This window comes from Eriocheir sinensis, chromosome 54, assembly GCF_024679095.1.
Source record: "Eriocheir sinensis breed Jianghai 21 chromosome 54, ASM2467909v1, whole genome shotgun sequence".
NCBI classification, from domain to species: Eukaryota; Metazoa; Arthropoda; class Malacostraca; order Decapoda; family Varunidae; genus Eriocheir; species Eriocheir sinensis.
This window is the reverse complement of record NC_066562.1, coordinates 5132601-5152600: the sequence shown is the minus strand read 5'-3', so window position 1 is coordinate 5152600 and position 20000 is coordinate 5132601. Positions and strand designations below refer to the sequence as shown.

The window sequence follows — 20000 nt, the reverse complement described above, 5'->3', positions numbered from 1 at the left end:
TCTCTCTCTCTCAAATTCTTCCTTTTTCAATCATTCTTTCTTTCTTTCTTCTTTCTTTCATTCTCATTTCACTTTCTCTCCCTTTCTCTGTCCCCCCCCCCAACGGAAGGGAAGGGAAAGGAAGGGAAAGAATGGGAAGAGAAGAGAACAGGGGAAGGAGGAAGAGGAAAAGGGAAAAGAAAAAGAGAAAGAGAAGGAAGCAAGGAAAGAGAAGGGAAGGGGAAAGAAAAGAAAGGGTGATGAAGGGAAGGGAAGGAAAAGAAGAGGAGAGGAAACGAAAGGAAAGGAAGGGAAGGAAAGGGAAGGGAAAGAAAGGAGAGAGAAGGGAACAGGAGAAGGAGGAGGAAGAGGAAAAGGGGAGGACAAAAAAGAAAAACGAGAAAAAGGAGGAAGCAAGGGTAGAGAAGGGAAGGGAAGGAAAGGAAAGGAAGGGAAGAGGAGGAAAGGGAAGTTAAAGATATGGGAGAAAGAGGAAGAGGAGGAGAAGGAGGAGGAGAAGGAGAGGAAGAGAAGGAAGCAAGAGAAGAGAAAGGAAGGGGAAAGAAAAAGAAGGAAAGGAGAAGAAAGGAAAGGAAAGAAAAGGAAAGGAAAGGAAGATAATGGAATGGAAGGAAAGGAAAGGAGAGGAAAGGAAAGGAAAGGAAAGGAAAGGAAGGGAATGGAAAGGAAGGAAAGGAAAAGAGGGGAGAGGAAAGGAAAGGAAAGGAAAGAAGGGGAGATAAGGGAACACGAGGAGAAGAAGGAAGGGGAAAAGGGGAGGAAGAAAAAGAAGAAAAACGAGTGAGTGGAGGAAGCAGAGAGAGAGAGAGCAAAAGAGTGAACGAAGAGGGTGACGATAAACTCTTCCACTGTTCTTTCAGCTTTCACACATTTCTTTCTATCGCGTCGCTGGAGAACAAAAGCGTGGCAGACAGTCCCACCGCGAAACACCTGAACGCACTCACCTGTCGCGCCGCCCACAATGCCAGCGCGGAACACACCTTGCATACCTAACCTCACCTGCAACACTTTCGATCCTCAACACCAGGGAAAAAAAAATGTGTTGATATGTGTTGTGAATGTTACTTCCGCTGTTATGTAGAGGTGGTGTGTTGCTCTCTGCTTTGAAGGGAGAGAAGAGAAGGGAAAAATAAAGAGAAGAGAAGAGAAAGAGGAGAGAAAAGAAAGTAAATAGAATCAAAGAAGAAGGAGAGGAAGGGAAACGAAGCGAAGAAAAAGGAAACAGAAAGGAAAGGAAGGAAATGGAAGGGAAAGTGAGTGAAGGGAAGGGGAAAGAAGGGAAAGGAAGGGAAGGGGAAGGAAGGGAAGGGAAGGGAAAGGAAGGGAAAGGAAAGGAAGGGAAGGGAAGGTGAGAGAGAAGAAGAGAGAGAGAGAGAGAGAGAGAGAGAGAGAGAGAGAGAGAGAGAGAGAGAGAGAGAGAGAGAGAGAGAGAGAGAGAGATGACGTGAATTAAATGACCCCAAGACCTTCATTTCCGCTTTCTTTCACATCATCTTAGCGTCAACTTTGAGAGAGAGAGAGAGAGAGGGAGGATGAATGCTACCTGTCTCTCTCTTCTCTCTCTTCTTTCCATTCTCTTTTCTCTCACTTTTCTTCAACTTTTTTTCTTCCTTCTCCTTTCTTTCTTTTTTTCTCTATTCTTTCTTTTTCTTTCTCATTCTTTTCTCTTCTCTTCCAATTCTCTTCTTCTTCTACTTTTATTTTTTACGTTCTCTTTTAATTTTTTCTCTTTTTTTTCTCTCCCTCCATTTCTCTTCTTTGCTTCTTTTCTTCCCTCTCTTCCTTCCCTTTACTTTCTTTTCCTTTCCTCTCCTTTCTTTTCTTCCTCTTCCTCTTTGCTTCTCTTTCTCTCGTTCCTTTCTTTTAATGTAATGTATTAATTGATTCCCTTTACTACTACTACTACTACTATTACTACTACTACTACTACTACTACTACTACTACTACTGCTGCTACTACTTAGACCACTACCACCACCACCACCACGAAGAACACACACACACACACACACACACACACACATTATTAAACACACAATTATTGCTTTCCCTGCCTTATAATCATTGTCATTGTTGTTGTTGTTGTTGTTGTTGTTGTTGTTGTTGTTGTTGCTGTTGTTGTTGTTGTTGTTGTTGTTGTGTATGTACTGTTGTCTTTTCTTTATTTTCCTTCCCTTTCTTTTTCTCTTCTTTCCTTCCCTTCTCTTCTATTTTCCTCTTCTTTCTTGTCCTTTCCTTTCCTCTCCTTTCCTTTCCTTTCCCTTCCCTTCCCTTCCCTTCCTATCTTTTCCCATCCTTTTCCTTTCCTTCCTTTCCTTCCCTTCCTTCCTTTCCATTTCCAGTCCTTTCCCTTCCTTCCTTTCCTCTCCTTTCCTATCTTTTCCTCTCCTTTTTCTTTCTTTTCCTTTCCTTTCCCTTCCCTTTCCAGTCCTTCCTTCCTTCCTTCCTTCCTTCCTTCCTTCCTTCTTTCCTTCCTTTCCTCTCCTATCTTTTCCTCTACTTTTCCTTTCTTTTCCTTTCATTTCATTTCCCTTCCCTTTCCAGTCCTTTTCCCTTCCTTCCCTTCCCTTCCCTTCCCTTCCCTTCCCTTCCACTACTATTTCTACTACTACTACTACTACTACCACCACCACCACTACCACCACCACCACTACCACCCCCATCACCACCACCACCACTGCTCCCCCCCCCTTAGTCCCCGGCCAGGTGACTCACAGGTGTTACAGGTGAGCGGGATAATTAAGATGCCAAAAGTTCCCCCCTTCACCTGCGTCGCTCTGGAGCTTCGAATATTAACGCGAACTATCTCGGAACGCTTCAGTAATTAATTCCGAAGCTTCGAACTCGTTGGATGAAGCGAGGCGAACCGAACCGGGGGGGGGGGGATGGTGTGTGTGTGTGTGTGTGTGTGTGTGTGTGTGTGTGAACTTTATTTTTTGTATTTTCTTCTTTATTTTTTCTTATCCTCTTTTCTTCATTTCTTTTCTTTTGTTTTCCTTTCCTTTTCTTTGTTTTCTTTCTTTTCCCTTCCATTCTTTTCCTCCTCTCTTCATTCCTTCTTTTCTGTTTTCCTTTCCCTTCCTTCTTTGCCCTTTTCATTCATTTTCGTTGTTTTCTTTTTCATCTTTTCCCTTCCATTCTTTTCCTCCTCTGTTCATTCCTTCTCTTTTGTTTTCCTTTCCTTCCTTCTTTACCCTTTTCATTCCTTTTCTTCGTTTTCTTTCTTTTCTTTTCCTTTCCATTCTTTTTCTCTTCTGTCATTCTTCCCTTCCCTTCCTTTATCTTCCCTTTCTCTATTTCTCTCTATTTCATTTTCATCATTTCCATATTTTCTTTTTCCTTCCTATCTATTCTTTTCCTTTCCTTTCCTTTCCTTTAATTCCTTTCCTTTCCTCTCATATTCTCTTTCCTTCCCCTTTTTCCCTTCCATTCCTCTCTCTTCTCTAATTTTCCCTTCCCTGTTATCCTCTTCCCTTCTCTTTCCTTTCCTTTCCTTCTCTTCCATTCCCTTCTCTTTCGCCTCCTTCCCTCTCCTTCTCTTTCCTTCCTTTCCCTTCATTCCTTTTATTTCATCCTTTTCCTTTTTTTATTCTTATTCCAATTTTTTTTTTTTCCTTTTAATACATCCAAATTTATAAATGAGAGAGAGAGAGAGAGAGAGAGAGAGAGAGAGAGAGAGAGAGAGAGAGAGAGAGAGAGAGAGAAACTATTACCTCACTTTTTCCAACCCTCCATCTGTCACACACTCTCTCTCTCACTCTTTCTCTCCCACATTTTTCTCTCCCTCTCTCCAAGTCTTCCTCCATTTTTTTCCTCCCCTTCTACGTCATTTCCTGAAACTAAGCTGCCACGTTCACGCTATCCATTAACACACACACACACACACACACACACACACACACACACACACACAAATAGACGCCTAGCATTACCCCCTCCCCTCTCTCTCTCTCTCTCTCTCTCTCTCTCTTTTTCGGCGGTATTCTAAAATGGGTACGTCTTGTGTTGATGAGGTTACGTTATGCTAAATTGGATACATCATGTTGCTTCAGTCTGCCCCTGTCCGTATTAGCTCAGGCGGATTTTTTTTTTTAGCTTCTTTAGGGGAACTGTATTTGCCTGGTTCCTGCTACTGCCTGTGTAAAGAGAGAGAGAGAGAGAGAGAGAGAGAGAGAGAGAGAGAGAGAGAGAGAGAGAGAGAGAGAGAGGGAAGGAAGGAAAGGAAAGGAAAATATAATAATGAAATACTTGTGAATGAATATGAAAGTTAAAAGAAAGGGAAAGGAAGGGAGGAGAGTGGAAGGGAAATAAATGAAAAGGAGGAAAAGAAGGGATGGGAAAGGAAAGGAAGGAAATGAAGAGAAAGGGAACGAAAGGAAAGAATATAAGAAAATAAAATAAAAAATAGAAGAAAATTAAAAAGAAAAATAAGAAAAAATAAATGAAAAGAAAAGTGTAGAAAAGGCGACAACACAAAAAACAAAACAAAACAAAAAGTTAAAGAATATAAAAGGAAAAAACTAAAAGAAAGAAAAAAAAAGAAAGAGAAAGCGAAAGAAAGCGAAAGTAAGGCAGGAGGAGGAGGAGGAGGAAAGGTGAAGCTACTCAGGTGATAGATTTCCAGGTGTGTCTGGGGAGGGGAAATCCCAGGTGAGGCGCTGAAGGTGAGGCCTTACCGAGTTTGGGCGAAGGGGGGGAGAGGGGGAGGGGAGGATGAGAAAGAGGGGAGAGGAGGAGAGAGAAAAGAATGGAGAAAAGAGGAAAGGAGAAGGAGAGAAAGATAACAGGAGAGAGGAGAGAAGGGAGAAGAGGGGAAAGAAGAGGGAAAATAAGGAAGAAGAAGGGATTGGAGAGAAAAGAAGAGAGGGGAGAGAAGGGAGAAGAGGGGAAAGAAAGAGGGAAAATGAGAGGAAGAAGAAGGGAAAGGAGAGAAAAGAGGAGAGGGGAGAGAGAGGAGAAAAGAGAGGAAAGGAAGAGGGAAAATGAGAGGAAGAAGAAGGGATAGGAGAGGAAAGAGGAGAGGTGGAGAGAGGGAGAGAAAGGAGAGGAAAGGAAGAGGAAAAATGAGAGGAAGGAGAAAGGGAAAGAAAAGAGGGAAAAGGGAAGAGAGAAAAAAGGGGAGAGAGAGAGGAAAGAGGGGAGAGAGGGAGGGAGGAAAGAGAAGAAAGGAAAAAGGGAAGAGAAGGGAGGAAATAGGGGAGAGGGAGAAGAAAAAGAGGAAAAGGGAAGAAAAAGGGCAAAGAGGAAAGAAGGAAAAGAAGAGAGAGACAAAGAGGAAGAAAAGAAGATAGAGAAGAACAACAAGAAAAAGAAGGGAGAAGAAGAAGAAGAAGAAGAAGAAGAAGAAGAAGACAGATGTAAGAAGTTAAGAAGAAAGGGAGGAAGAAGAAGAGGAAGAAGAAGAAGAAGAAGAAGAAGAAGAAGAAGAAGAAGAAGAAGAAGAAGAAGAAGAAGAAGAAAGACAAAGAAGACAAATGTAAGAAGTTAAGAAGAAAGGGAGGAAGAAGAAGAGGAAGAAGAAGAAGAAGAAGAAGAAGAAGAAGAAGAAGAAGAAGAAGAAGAAGATGAAGAAGAAGAAGAAGAAGAAGAAGAAGAAGGAGAAGAAGAAAGACAAAGAAGACAAATGCAAGAAGTTAAGAAGAAAGGAAGGAGGAGAAAGAAGATTGAAGATGATGGGAGGAAGAGAATTAAAAAAAGTTGGAAGAGGAGGAGGAGGAGGAAAAAAAGTGGAGAGGAGGTGGAAAAGAAAAGTGGAGAGAGGAGGAGGAAAACTGTCAAAAACGGAGGAAAAAAAAGTAGAGAGGAGGAACAAAGTGGAGGAGTGGAGGGAAAAAAAAGATAGGGGGTGGAGGAAAAAAGTAGGAGGGAAGAAAAAAAAGTAATAAGTAAAATAAGGAAGAGAAGGAGAAGAAAAGGAGAGGAAGACAGGACGGGATAAGATGGAAGAGGTGAAGGCTGGAGAGAGGAAGAAAAGAGGAAGGAAAGAACTGGGAAGGAAAGGGAAGAGGGGGAGATGAAGGAAAGAAAGAAGGTAGAGAAAGAAAGCTGGAGAAAGAAGGAAAGAAAGGGGGAAGGAAAGGGAAGAGGGGGAGATGAAGGAAAGAAAGAAGGAAGAGAGAGAAAGCTGGAGAAAGAAGGAAGAAAAGGGGAAGGAAAGGGAAGAGGGGAAGATGAAGGAAAGAAAGAAGGAAGAGAAAGAAAGCTGGAGAAAGAAGGAAGAAAAGGGGAAGGAAAGGGAAGAGGGGGAGATGAAGGAAAGAAAGAAGGAAGAGAGAGAAAGCTGGAGAAAGAAGGAAAGAAAAGGGGAAGGAAAGGGAAGAGGGGGAGATGAAGGAAAGAAAGAAGGAAGAGAAAGAAAGCTGGAGAAAGAAGGAAGAAAAGGGGAAGGAAAGAACTGGGAAGGAAAGGGAAGAGGGGGAGATGAAGGAAAGAAAGAAGGAAGAGAAAGAAAGCTGGAGAAAGAAGGAAAGAAAAGGGGAAGGAAAGCATTGATAAGAAAAGGAAGGAGGAACAAATGAAGAAAAGGAAAAGGTGGATGAAGGAAATAAAGGAGAAGAAAAGAAAGGAAAAAAATAAGACCTCAGAAAAGAAATAAGGAGGTGAAAAGAGAATGAAAGAAAAGGGAAAAAGGAGAAGATGGGAAAAGATAGGAAAGCAAAGAAAAGGAAGAGAAGATAAAGGGAAGAAAAGGGGAACAAGACAAGAAGAGGGGAAGAAAAGAAAGGGAAAGGAGAAGAGGGGAAAAGATAGGAAAGCAAAGAAAAGGAAGACAAGGTAAAGGGAAGAAAAGGGAAACGGGACAAGAAGAGGAGAAGAAGAAGAGGAAGAAAGGGAAGAGGGAAGGAGAGAGAAGATAAAAAGGAAGGAAAAGGGAAAACAAGACAAGGAGAGAAGGAGAGAAAAAAGGGGAAGAAAGGGAAGAGGGAAGGAGAGAGAGGAAAAAAGGGAGGGAAGGAGGAAATAGGGAGACGGAGATGACTAAGGGAGGTGAGGGAAAAATGGGTAAGGGGGAGGAAGGGAGGGTAGAAAGGTAGAAAGGTAGACGGTAGAAAGTCCATTAAGGAGGTAAAAAGGGAGAGATTGTATCACCACCACCACCACCACCACTACTACTACTACTACTACTACTACTACTACTACTACTACTACTACTACTACTACTACTACTACTACTACTACTACGACTACTACCACTCCTCCTCGTCCTCCTCCTCCTTCTCCTCCTCCTCCAAGAATAAGGAAGAGGAAGAAAGAGGAAGAGAAGGAGGAGGAGGATAAAGAGGGGAGGAGGAGTGGGATTTAGGGCACATAGGATCCAATGCTTTGATGCGTAGCGAGGAATCTTGTGTAACGGCGTTGCTCTAAAGGGGATCCAACTCTCTATATGGAGGATCTGAACCTGTTTATATATTTTTTTTTTATATAGAATTTGGGGTCATATTTTACGGTATATTTATTTATTTATTTATTTATTTTACGTATTTACATATTTATTTCGTATTTTTTATAGTTATTGAGTTTTTATTCAATTATACATCAGCAACAACAACAACAGCAACAACAACAACAACAACAACAACAACACCTATCCCTCCCAAAAAACTAGACCAACAGGAAAATATATATACAAAAAAAAAAAAAAAACAATCTACAACCTTCCCTTTAATTAATAGATTCCAACCCCCTAACGTAATCGCCCTAATCCTCCGTTAACACGTTCCAATTTCCCGAAGAGGCATCAGACCCTTTTTTAATGCCACTAAGACGAAGGTTTGTAACGCCATTATTCTCCTTATAGTGTTTCGTGTGTTTATAGATATTTAACTTTCTATCGGTGAAATTTTTATATGTATGTGTACCAGTGACCTCTAAAGGGAAGGGAAGGAAAGGAGAGAGGAGGAAAACTGTCAAAAACGGAGGAAAAAAAGTAGATAGGAGGAACAAAGTGGAGGAGTGGAGGGAAAAAAAGGGTAGGGAGTGGAGGGGAGAAAAGGGTAGGGAGTGGAAGGAAAAAAAGGGTAGGGAGTGGAGGGGAGAAAAGGGTAGGGAGTGGAGGGAAAAAAAGGGTAGGGAGTGGAGGGGAGAAAAGGTAGGGAGTGGAGGGAAAAAAAGGTAGGGAGTGGAGGGAAAAAAAGGGTAAAGAGTGGAGGGGAAAAAAGGGTAGGGAGTGGAGGGAAAAAAAGGGTAAGGAGTGGAGGGAAAAAAAGGGTAGGGAGTGGAGGGAAAAAAAGGGTAAGGAGTGGAGGGAAAAAAAGGGTAGGGAGTGGAGGGAAAAAAAGGGTCGGGAGTGGAGGGAAAAAGGGTAGAGTGGAGGGAAAAAAAGGGTAGGGAGTTGAGGGAAAAAAAGGGTAGGGAGTGGAGGGAAAAAAAGGGTAAGGAGTGGAGGGAAAAAAAGGGTAGGGAGTGGAGGGAAAAAAAGGGTAGGAGTGGAGGGAAAAAAAAGTAGGGAGTGGAGGGAAAAAAAGGGTAGGGAGTGGAGGGAAAAAAAAAGAGGGAGTGGAGGGAAAAAAAGGGTAGGGAGTGGAGGGAAAAAAAGGGTAAGGAGTGGAGGGAAAAAAAGGGTAGGGAGTGGAGGGAAAAAAAGGGTAGGGAGTGGAGGGAAAAAAAGGGTAGGGAGTGGAGGGAAAAAAAAGGGTAGGGAGTGGAGGGAAAAAAAGGGTAGGGAGTGGAGGGAAAAAAAGGGTAGGGAGTGGATGGAAAAAAAGGGTAGGGAGTGGAGGGAAAAAAGGGTAGGGAGTGGAGGGAAAAAGGGGGGGGAGTGGAGGGAATAAAAGGGTAGGGAGTGGAGGGAAAAAGGGTAAGGAGTGGAGGGAAAAAAAAGGGTAAAGTGGAGGGAAAAAAAGGGTAGGAGTGGAGGAAAAAAAAGGAGTGGAGGAAAAAAAGGAAAAAAAAAGGGAGTGGAGGGAAAAAAAAGGGTAGGAGTGGAGGAAAAAAAAGGGTAGGGAGTGGAGGAAAAAAAAGGGTAGGGAGTGGAGGGAAAAAAATTAGGAGTGGAGGAAAAAAAGGGTTGGGAGTGGAGGGAAAAAAAGGGTAGGGAGTGGAGGGAAAAAAAGGGTAGGGAGTGGAGGGAAAAAAAGGGTAGGCAGGAGGGAAAAAAGGGTAGGGAGTGGAGGGAAAAAAGGGTAGGGGAGTGGAGGGAAAAAGGGTAGGGAGTGGAGGGGAAAAAAGAATTAGGGAGTGGAGGGAAAAAGGGTAGGAGTGGAGGGAAAAAAAGGGTAGGGAGTGGAGGGAAAAAGGGTAGGGAGTGGAGGGGAGAAAAGGGTAGGGAGTGGAGGGAAAAAAAGGGTAGGGAGTGGAGGGAAAAAGGGTAGGGAGTGGAGGGAAAAAGGGTAGGGAGTGGAGGGACAAAAAGGGTGGTGGAGGGAAAGAATTAGGGAGTGGAGGAAAAAAAGGGTAGGGAGTGGAGGGAAAAAGGGTAGGGAGTGGAGGGAAAAAGGGTAGGGAGTGGAGGAAAAAAAGGGGAGTGGAGGGAAAAAGGGTGGGAGTGGAGGGAAAAAGGGTAGGAGTGGAGGGAATAAAGGGTAGGGAGTGGAGGGAAAAAGGGTAGCGAGTGGAGGGACAAATTGGAGGGAGAGGAGGGCCAAAAAGGGTATGGAGTGGAGGGAAAAAGTGTAGGGAGTGGAGGAAAAAGGGTAGGGAGTGGAGGAAAAAAAGGGGAGTGGAGGAAAAAGGGTAGGGAGTGGAGGGAGAAAAAGGGTAGGAGTGGAGGGAAAAAAAATTGGGAGTGGAGGGAAAAAGGGTAGGGAGTGGAGGGAAAAAGGGTAGGGAGTGGAGGGAAAAAAAGGGTAGGGAGTGGAGGGAAAAAGGGTAGGGAGTGGAGGGAAAAAAAGGGTAGGGAGTGGAGGGAAAAAGGGTAGGGAGTGGAGGGAAAAAAAGGGTAGGGAGTGGAGGGAAAAAGGGTAGGGAGTGGAGGGAAAAAAAGGGTAGGGAGTGGAGGGAAAAAGGGTAGGGAGTGGAGGGAAAAAAAGGGTAGGGAGTGGAGGGAAAAAGTCGTAGGGAAGAAAAAAATAATAAGTAAAATAGGAAAGGAAAGGGAAAAGAAAGGGAGGGATAGGGAAAGGAAAGGAATGAGAGGGAAAGAATCTGGATTATTGGATATAGGGAAAGGAGAGGAAAGGGAGGAAAAGAAGATGGGTAAGTAAATAGATAAACAGATTGATAGAAAACGATATATATGAAGTAGTAGTAGTAGTAGTAGTTGTGGTAGTAGTAGTAGTAGTAGTAGTAGTAGAAGTAGTAGTAGTAGTAGTAGTAGTAGTAGGAGGAGGAGGAGAAGGAGGAGGAGGTTAAAACAAAGAAAGTAATTACCTTCATCAAGACCCACTAAGTAAACTTTTCATTATCTTAATTACTCTCTCTCTCTCTCTCTCTCTCTCTCTCTCTCTCTCTCTCTCTCTCTCTCTCTCTCTCTCTCTCTCTCTCTCTCTCTCTCTCTCTCTCTCTCTCTCTCTCTCTCTCTCTCTCTCTCTCTCTCTCTCTCGTCTAACCTCAAATTCTCACATCAATGCATCGATGCAGCAAATAAAGCGAACAGAATCTTGGGCTTCATTAAAAGAAACTTTTTATTCAAGAATAAAGATGTAATACTTCCGCTCTACAATAGTTTAGTCAGACCCCACTTGGAATATGCGGCACAGTTTTGGTCTCCTCACCATGCAAAGGACATTGCTAAATTAGAAGGTGTTCAGCGTCGGGCAACAAAAATGATCCCTTCCTTGCGCAACAAATCCTACGATGAAAGGCTTTCTACCCTTAACATGTTCTCTCTTGAGAAACGTTGCCTCCGAGGAAAACTGATCGAATGTTTCAAAATACTTAATTGTTTCACGAATGTAGACAGAACAAAATTGTTTATGATCGATGACACTTTGCGAACGAGGAACAATGGCGTAAAACTCAAATGTAGACAAGTAAATTCAGACTGCACCAAATTTTTCTTCACCAACGTTGTAGTGCGAGAATGGAATAAGCTCCCACCGTCAGTGGTCCAGTGTAACACGATTGACTCCTTTAAAAACAAGCTCGACCGTCACTTCCTAGAACTTAATATTAACTAGAGTAGAAAAGCAACGCTTTGGAGTCATCTGATTAGTGTAGAATCACTTAGGTTTAAGGACAGACCACCTAGTCTGGACCATGGGGTCTGTGTGGTCTGATTTTTTATGTAAATCTATGTAAATCTCTCTCTCTCTCTCTCTCTCTCTCTCTCTCTCTCTCTCTCTCTCTCTCTCTCTCTCTCTCTCTCTCTCTCTCTCTCTCTCTCTCTCTCTCTCTCTCTCTCTCTCTCTCTCTCTCTCTCTCTCTCTCTCTCTCTCTCTCTCTCTCTCTCTCTCTCTCTCTCTCCACCTTCCCTCTTCTCCCTTTCTTTATCACTTTCTCTGCCCCCCTTCCTTCCCCCTCCTTCTTTGCCCCTCTTCCTCGCCTCCTTCCGAGACTACAACCTCAAGACATTAGTTTCCCCCACAGCTTAGGTTACCAGTAGCGTAAGTTAAGGGTAGTAATTTCCTCTTATTTCTCCCTTTACTGTAAAATTTCCATGTCCCTTTCTCCCTTAGAGGCACATGGTGTTCTCTTCTATTTCCTGCCGGTACGTTGCCGGAGGGAGAGGTGGGTGGGGAGGAGCCTTCATCTATTCTGTCCTGTCCCACCACACGTAGATCACTAGTAGTAGCGGTAGTAAACAGACACCCTCGCCATAGACCGACAGTTCTTCTGGTGTCTGTTCTTCCTATGTATTCCTATGTATTCCTTTCCCTTCCTCTCAGCCTTCCCCCTCCCTTCCCTCTCATCCCTCTCCGCTTCCCCGTCTTTCCTTCTCCCCATTCCATCCTCCCCTTCTTTCCCTACTCCTTTGCTACTTTCCTTTCTCTTCCTCCCTTCTCTTTCCCCATCTCCCCAACCCATTCCCCCTCCCTCCTCTCTCCCCCCTTCCCCACTTTCTTATTTCCTTACCCTCCTCCCTTCCTTCTTCTCCTTTGCCCCTCTCCTTAACCTCACCCAATTTCCCTCCCCATTCTCCCTCCCTCCCTATTCCCCCTCCCCCCCCCACTCTCCCAGCGTCTCAGCTTTAAATCCCCCACAGCATCATGATGGGAAAAAGTTAAACAAAGACTCTCCCTCTCCCTCCCTTTCCCTCCCTCTCCCTCCCTCTCCCCCTCTCTCTGCCTCGTGTTTACCCGTGACGTCACTCCCGGGGCAACATGGCGGCTCGCGTTGGCCTCAGATGCTGGGAAGATGTGGCTGGAGTGTTGTTTGTTACGGAGGAGTGACTTACATTATTTTTTCCTTACCTTACCTTATCTTTCCTTAATTTGATATACCTTACCTTACCTTAATATGACGTACCTTACCTTACCTTACCTTACCTTAATATGACGTACCTTACCTTACCTTACCTTAATATGACGTACCTTACCTTACCTTACCTTACCTTAATATGACGTACCTTACCTTACCTTACCTTAATATGACGTACAGTCGACGATAGAGAGTAGTGTCACGGTTTTCAGAATGTTTAGCCTGGTGGCGGTATCTGGCAACTATACCACGGTGACGCATTCACTGGTGATGTTAGTGACGTGTTTCAGTGTGTACCGTGTGTGTGTGACCGTGAAATTATAATATTGTATAATATTATATTATATTAAAATATAATGTAGTTAAAAATATACCGGATTACATGAATTCAATTTAGAAATGCGATAATGAATGTCTTCTACATGATGATGATGATGATGACGAGGTAAAACATATCACTAACAGTCTGAAACACTTTTTTTTATTAGACTTTGAAAATACCGCGTGCAATGCTGTCCTTCACAGAGGCAGGCACTGACTAATGCTCCTTACCATCAAACAGCAAATAGGCTTGAGGGTCTGTTTAACTCGCAGCCTTAATTCCCGTCACTATAAAGCCTCAAAGACAATTCAGATCATCAAAAATCTAAAATCATTTCTCCGTGAAGATTACGTAATATCTAAGTATAAATACGTGTGTGTGTGTGTGTGTGTGTGTGTGTGTTGAACTCGGCACGTCGCTGACTAGCTGACCCCTTGTCGCTGATGGACACGTCTCCCGTCCCCACCCAGCATCTCGCCCTCTCTCTCTCTCTTATTTTTTTAAGTATTAAAAATCATACGTTTCCACAGCCACTGACGTGACAGCTCAACTGCAATGCCTGCGGACATAAGGGCTTTAATAGAATACCGCTACTCCAGCCGTCAAGGCCCGCGGTCGACGACGCCATCATGTGAACGTTTATAGCCTATTATTACGTATAAAAAAAATTATGAAGAACAAGATCTCGGCTGTCAGGGATTTTTTTGTTTTTAGTTAAAAGGCATAACAATTTCCCCTAATAAGTGCAATATATTTTTAAATGTATCATAGTTTGATAAACAACTTAGAGTTGCTCTTGACTAAATTTGAACGAAACTAAAAGCTCGTGTCAAAATGTAGCGACAGAGCCTAAATAAAAAATATTTATTAAGCGTTAGCGACGGGCACTTTTGATAAATATCTATCTTAAAATTATGTAGAGTGCACCTGTGACCACCGATCACCACAACAGTACGATTTCGATAGGATATAATAATTTTCATGTCACGTGGAGGGGTTGCCAGATGTCGCTTTCTGAACGAAACTTACTGGACAGTGTGTCACTACTCTCTATAGCCGACTGTACCTTACCTTACCTTACCTTAATATGACGTACCTTACCTTACCTTACCTTAATATGACGTACCTTACCTTACCTTACCTTAATTTGACATACCTTACCTTACCTTACCTTGCTTTGCCTTGCTTTGCCTTGCCTTAATTTGACATACCTTACCTTACCTTACCTTACCTTGCCTCGCTTTACCTTGCCTTAACTTACCTTACCTTATCTTACCTTACCTTACCTTAACTTGACATACCTTACATTATCTTACCTTAATTTACCTTACTTTACCTTCCTTATCTAACCTTACCGTACCTTTCCATACCTTACCTAACCTTATTTTTACCTTACTTTACCTTGCCTACCATACCTTACCTTACCTTGCCTTGCCTTGCCTTGCCTCATCTTACCTTACCTTACCTTACTTTACCTTGCCTTACCCTCCTTTTCCTTTTCTTCCCTTCCCGTCCCATTCCATCCTATCCCTTCCCTTCTCTTCCCTTCCCTTCCCTTTCTATACCATCCCATCCCATCCCATTTCATCCCATCCCATCCCTTCCCATCCCACCCATCCCATCCCTTCCCTTCCCTTCTAACACAAATTCCATGCAGTTCTTAGAGAGAGAGAGAGAGTTATTTAGTTCTCTCTGAAATGTGTTTTGTGTGTGTTTGAGGGACGAATGGTGGAGAGGAGGAATATAATGAGTAAAGTTTTGGTTAATGTCACCGAAGGAATTATTATTATTGTCATTATTATTCTCGTGGTAATAATGATGATGATGATACTACTACTACTACTACTACTACTACTACTACTACTACTACTACTGCTACTACAAAGATAATGGGAAAAGAGAAAAGAAAATAAGAATGGGAATGATATGATACGAAGAAGAAGAAGAAGAAGAAGAAGAAGTAGTAGAAGAAGAAGAAGAAGAAGAAGTAGAAGAAGAAGAAGAAGTAAAAGAAGATAAATAAAAAGACAAAGAAGAAGAAGAAGAAGAAGAAGAAGAAGAGGAAAAAGAAGAAGAAGAAAAGGAAGAAGAATAAGACGAAAAAGAAAAAGAAGAAAAGGAAAAAAAAAGAAGGAAAAGAAGAAACAAGAAGAAGAAAAAGAAGAAAAAAAGAAAAAGAAAAAAGAAGAAGAAGAAGAAAAAGAAGAAGAAGAAGAATGAGGATAAAAGGACAACTTGTGGAAACGAAGAAAAGAGTTTGCGGGAGGCGCGTCGAGAGAGAGAGAGAGAGAGAGAGAGAAAGAAAGAATGAACGGAAGAATAACAATGAGCTTCTTTTCTTCATGAACCAACCGTTGCTTCGAATAAGAAAATATAAATAAAAAAAAAAGAAAAAGATTCGTTGTTGATGATGATGATGATGATGATGATGATGGTGATGGTGATGATGAAGCTGAGGATGATGATGATGATGATGATGATGATGATGATGATGTTGAGGATGATGATGATGATGATGGTGATGATGAAAATGATAATAACAACAATGATAAAAATTCGAAACGTGATGATGATGGTGATAACAATAATGGGGGTAACAATAGGAGCGAGCGAGGCGGTGGCTGAATGGTTAGCGGCTGAAACGTTAAGAAGAAAAAGAAGAAGAAGAGGAAGAGGAAGAACAATAAAACAAAAACAAAAACAAATCAAATAAATACTATAAAAGTAACATTGAAACGAAATTCCCGGCAAAATAAAGAACAGGAATTAAGGAAGAGAAAAAGTGACGAAGAAAACAATCCAAAAAATAATGAGAAGAAATAATAAGGGAGGGGAAAAAGGGGAGGAAAGAAGGGGACGGAAGAGGGAAGAAAAGGGGACTTGAGATATTTGCTTAACGTTGGCTTGCCTAATGAAGAACCTCCTTGAGAGAGAGAGAGAGAGAGAGTTTAGTCAATTCTTCTCTGTCTGTCTGAGTGTGTGTGTGTGTGTGTGTGTGTGTGTGTGTGTGTGTGTGTGTGTGTGTGTGTGTGTGTGTGTGTCTCTCTCTCTCTCTCTCTCTCTCTCTCTCTCTCTCTCTCTCTCTCTCTCTCTCTCTCTCTCTCTCTCTCTCTCTCTCTCTCTCTCTCTCTCTCTCTCTCTCTCTCTCTCTCTCTCTCTCTCTCTCTCTCTCTCTCTCTCTCTCTCTCTCTCTCTCTCTCTCTCTCTCTCTCTCTCTCCTCTCTCTCTCTCTCTCTCTTCCTCTTTTCTCTCCTTCCTTTTCTCTCTCTCTCTCTCTCTCTCTCTCTCTCTCTCTCTCTCTCTCTCTCTCTCTCTCTCTCTCTCTCTCTCTCTCTCTCTCTCTCTCTCTCTCTCTCTCTCTCTCTCTCTCTCACTCTCTCTCTCTCTCTCTCTCTCTCTCTCTCTCTCTCTCTCTCTCTCTCTCTCTCTCTCTCTCTCTCTCTCTCTCTCTCTCTCTTTCTCTCCACTACAACTTTTTCCTCCACCCTCCACTCTCGTCCATACTCTTTCGCACTCACTCACCCACTCACTCCACCTTCCCATTCACTCCTCTTCCACCCTCAGAAAGCGTGGAGGAGGTGGACTTACTGCAGGCTATCGCGGTGCCCTTCGAAGACCCCTCCACCCAGTACTTCGTGACGGGCTTCGATGGATTCCCCGCCTTCGGGTTCAAAGTCGGCGCCAGCATCAAACATCCCTTCAGACTCTTCCTGCCCGAGCGCCTCTACAGGGAGTTCTCGGTAAGGAAGGAGGGAGTTGGTGTCTTGGTTTCCTTTCCTTCTTTCCTTCCTTCCTTCCTTCATTTTTTTTGTTTTTTTCTTTCATTTGTTTTCTCCGTTTTTTTCTTTCTGCTTTTCGTTATTCCTTCCTTCTTTCCTTTTCCTCTCTTCCATCTTTATTTCCTTGTTCTCGTTTTCCCTTTCTCCTTTTCGTTATTCCTTCCTTCCTTCCTTCCTTCTATCCTTCATTCCTTCTTTTCGTTTTCTCTTTCTCCTTTCCGTTATTCCTTTCTTCCTTCCTTCCTTCCTTTTCCTTCATTCTATCCTTCATTCCTTCTTTTCGTTTTCGCTTTCTCCCTTTCGTTCTTCTTTCCTTCTTTCCTTCCTTCCTTCCTTTCTTTCATCTATTCATACATTCATCCTTCCTTCCTTCCTTCCTTCCTTCCTTCCTTCCCGCTCAAGTTCATTATATATAGAGAGAACTATTTAAAATCATCTTATTAGAGAAATCAATGTATTCTTGTATTATCATTTATTATGTAGAAAAATTTAATAGATGAAGTAATATTTCTGGGGATAAAAATGTGTGTCTAGGGAATTTTTGAAGGCAGGGAAGGAGTTGTCTGTCAATGGCTTCAGGGCGTCTAGGGAATTTTTACAAGGAAGTGGACGTGTAGGAAGGGACTTTTTCGTGAATGGGGTAAAAATAGGGTGTGTGTTCAGGGTAATTTTTATGGGGGGAGGGGGGATTAAGGGAACGGGTAGGACTCTCTCTCTCTCTCTCTCTCTCTCTCTCTCTCTCTCTCTCTCTCTCTCTCTCTCTCTCTCTCTCTCTCTCTCTCTCTCTCTCTCTCTCTCTCTCTCTCTCTCTCTCTCTCTCTCTCTCTCTCTTCCTTCCCTCTCTCTCTTTTTCTCTCCTTCCCTTCTTCCTTCCTTCCTTCCTTCCTTCCTTTTTCGTCAATTTCCTTCCTTCCTTCCTTGTTTTGGTTAATCCTTCTTTCCAATCTTCCTTCTTTCCTTTGTATCTTTCTCTCCTTCCCTTCTTCCTTCCTTCCTTCCTTCCTTCCTTTTTCGTCAATTTCCTTCCTTCCTTCCTTGTTTTGGTTCATCTCTCTTTCCGTTCTTCCTCCTTCCCTTCCCTTCCTCCTTACCTTCCTCCCTTCCTTCCTTCCTTCCTTCCTTTTTTCGTCAGTTTCCTTCCTTCTTTCCTTGTTTTGGTTCATCTCTCTTTCCGTTCTTCCTTCCTTCCTCCCTTCCTCCTTACCTTCCTTCCTTCCTTCCTTCTCTTACAGTCTCTTTTCTAATGCTACTTCTCTCTCTCCACAGATCCAGGCCGCCGTTAAGCCCGACACAGAGGAGCCAATGTTCCTCTTCGCAGTAACCAACCCGCTGGAGAACCTCGTACAGCTCGGCGTCTCCCTCTCCCCAAGTGTTCCGGGCGCCTCCAACCTCTCGCTCTTCTACACGGACGCCGAGAGACACATGACCTCGCAAACCATCGCCTCCTTTCTCGTTCCGCAGTTCAAGGGAGTGTGGACCAGGTGTGTGTGTGTGTGTGTGAGTGTGTGTGTGTGTGTGTGTGTGTGTGTGTGTGTGTGTGTTCTCGCTCTCTCTTTCCACCGTCTCTCTCATTCCCTCTCTTTTCTTTCTTATTTAGACATTTTATCTTCTCTTCTTTTTTTTCCCCTCTTTCTTTTCTCCTTTTCCACTCCTCCCTCTTCCTTCCATTCTGCTTTTTCTATCTTCTCTTTGCCTCATCCTCTTCTCTTTTATTCTCTCTCTCTCTCTCTCTCTCTCTCTCTCTCTCTCTCTCTCTCTCTCTCTCTCTCTCTCTCTCTCTCTCTCTCTCTCTCTCTCTCTCTCTCTCTCTCTCTCTCTCTCTCTCTCTCTCTCTCTCTCTCTCTCTCTCTCTCTCTCTCTCTCTCTCTCTCTCTCTCTCTCTCTCTCTCTCTCTCTCTCTCTCTCTCTCTCTCTCTCTCACCCTCCTCTCCTCACCTCTCACTCCCTCTCCTCCTCCTCCTCTTCCCCTCTCTCTCTACATTCCCTCTCTCTCTTCCTCCTTCCTCCTTTCTTCCTTCCTCTCTCCTCTCCTCTCACCTTCCCTCCTCCCTCTTTCTTCCTTCTCCTCCCTCTCTTCCCACCTGACCCATCTCCGTCCTTCGTCAGGTTCGCGTTCCGGGTCACCGCCGCGGAGGTTCAGCTTTGGTTTAACTGTCAGCGCTACAACGAGGTGGTGGTGCATCGTGTCCCCCAGCAGCTCGTGTTTGACTCCGCCTCCACGCTGTACATCGGCCAGGCGGGGGGGATCTTCAAGGGATACTTCGAGGTGAGAGAAAGGGGGTTGTTTGGGGCAAGGGCGTAAGGGGAGGGGTTGCATGGGTTCAAGAGAGGAGTGTGAAAGCAGGATCAAGATAAAGGGAAAGGTATATGGTAAAGGGAGGGAAAAGAGGGGAAGGGAGATGAGAAAAGAAGGAAAGGAATGGCCGAGAAAGGGAGAGCTTGTGATATGAGCGAAGGGAATGGCCGAGGAACGGAGAGCTTGTGATATGGGTAAAGGGAATGGCCGAGGAAGGGAGAGCTTGTGATATGGGTGAAGGGAATGGGCGAGGAAGGGAGAGCTTGTGATATGGGTGAAGGGAATGGCCGAGGAAGGGAGAGCTTGTGATATGGGTGAAGGGAATGGGCGAGGAAGGGAGAGCTTGTGATATGGGTGAAGGGAATGGGCGAGGAAGGGAGAGCTTGTGATATGGGTGAAGGGAATGGGCGAGGAAGGGAGAGCTTGTGATACGAGTGTTTGTAATATTGTCAATGTGTGTGTGTGTGTGTGTGTGTGTGTGTGTGTGTGTGTGTGTGTGTGTGTGTGTGTGTTTAGTTATATAATCCAATATTTGTGTGTTTTAAAAGGTCAGTGTGGAATGTGTGAACCTGTTTATCAATGCTGTTTAATTAATGTGTTTGATGAATTAGAGTTTTTATTTATGAACTTTTTTATTTGAGGAAAGAATAAAGGGATTTTTTTATTAGTATTTTATTGGTATGTTTCTTCTTTGGTTGAGGAGACGTTTTGATGGTGGTGATGGTGGTGGTGGTAGTGTTGTTGTTGTTGTTGGTGGTGGTGGTGGTGGTCTTGGTGGTGATGGTATTGGTTGTGGTGGTGGTGGTGGTTGATGGTGGTTGTGGTGGTTGATGGTGTTGGTGGTGGTGGTGGTGTATGTGGTGGTACTGTTCTTAGTGGTGGTGAATGGTGATGATCGTGGTAGTATACGTGGTGGTGATGGTGTAGTGGTGGTTGATGATGATGGTGGTGGTAGTGGTAGTGATGCTGGTCTTAGAGAAACACCTTTTTTCGATGCGTTTTAAGTGACTCCAAATATTCATGATCCTTCGTTTTCTACACAAGTTTCCGCTATATTTACGTTTTCTGTCAAGCGTTGAAGAAAATGGAGTCTTTCAAGGGTGACAATAGCAGGAGTAGTGCCGGTAATAGGCAGAGAGGAGTGGGCTAGGAGATAACAGGAGGACAACGGGGCGGTCTGCACAGTGTTGGGGCTAATGCCGGAATGTAATTAAGAATGGGAAAATGTAAATTAGGGAGGAATAAGTAGTTTTAAGTATTATAAGTAAATATAAGACTCGCACTTGAGAGGTCTCCCCCAGTCCCC

The 20000-nt window shown here is 43.5% G+C and overlaps 1 protein-coding gene across 1 annotated transcript in view; it reads left to right on the top strand.

The window, feature by feature from the left end:
* The window catches only part of LOC126983458 (collagen alpha-1(XVIII) chain-like), a 115491-nt gene that overhangs the window by 37467 nt on the left and 58024 nt on the right, over positions 1-20000 (top strand). Inside the window, exons 3-5 of the mRNA XM_050836157.1 lie at positions 16184-16359; positions 17665-17879; positions 18505-18664. Of these exons, the coding sequence (XP_050692114.1) occupies positions 16184-16359; positions 17665-17879; positions 18505-18664 (551 nt within the window). The remainder of the gene's footprint in view (positions 1-16183; positions 16360-17664; positions 17880-18504; positions 18665-20000) is intronic.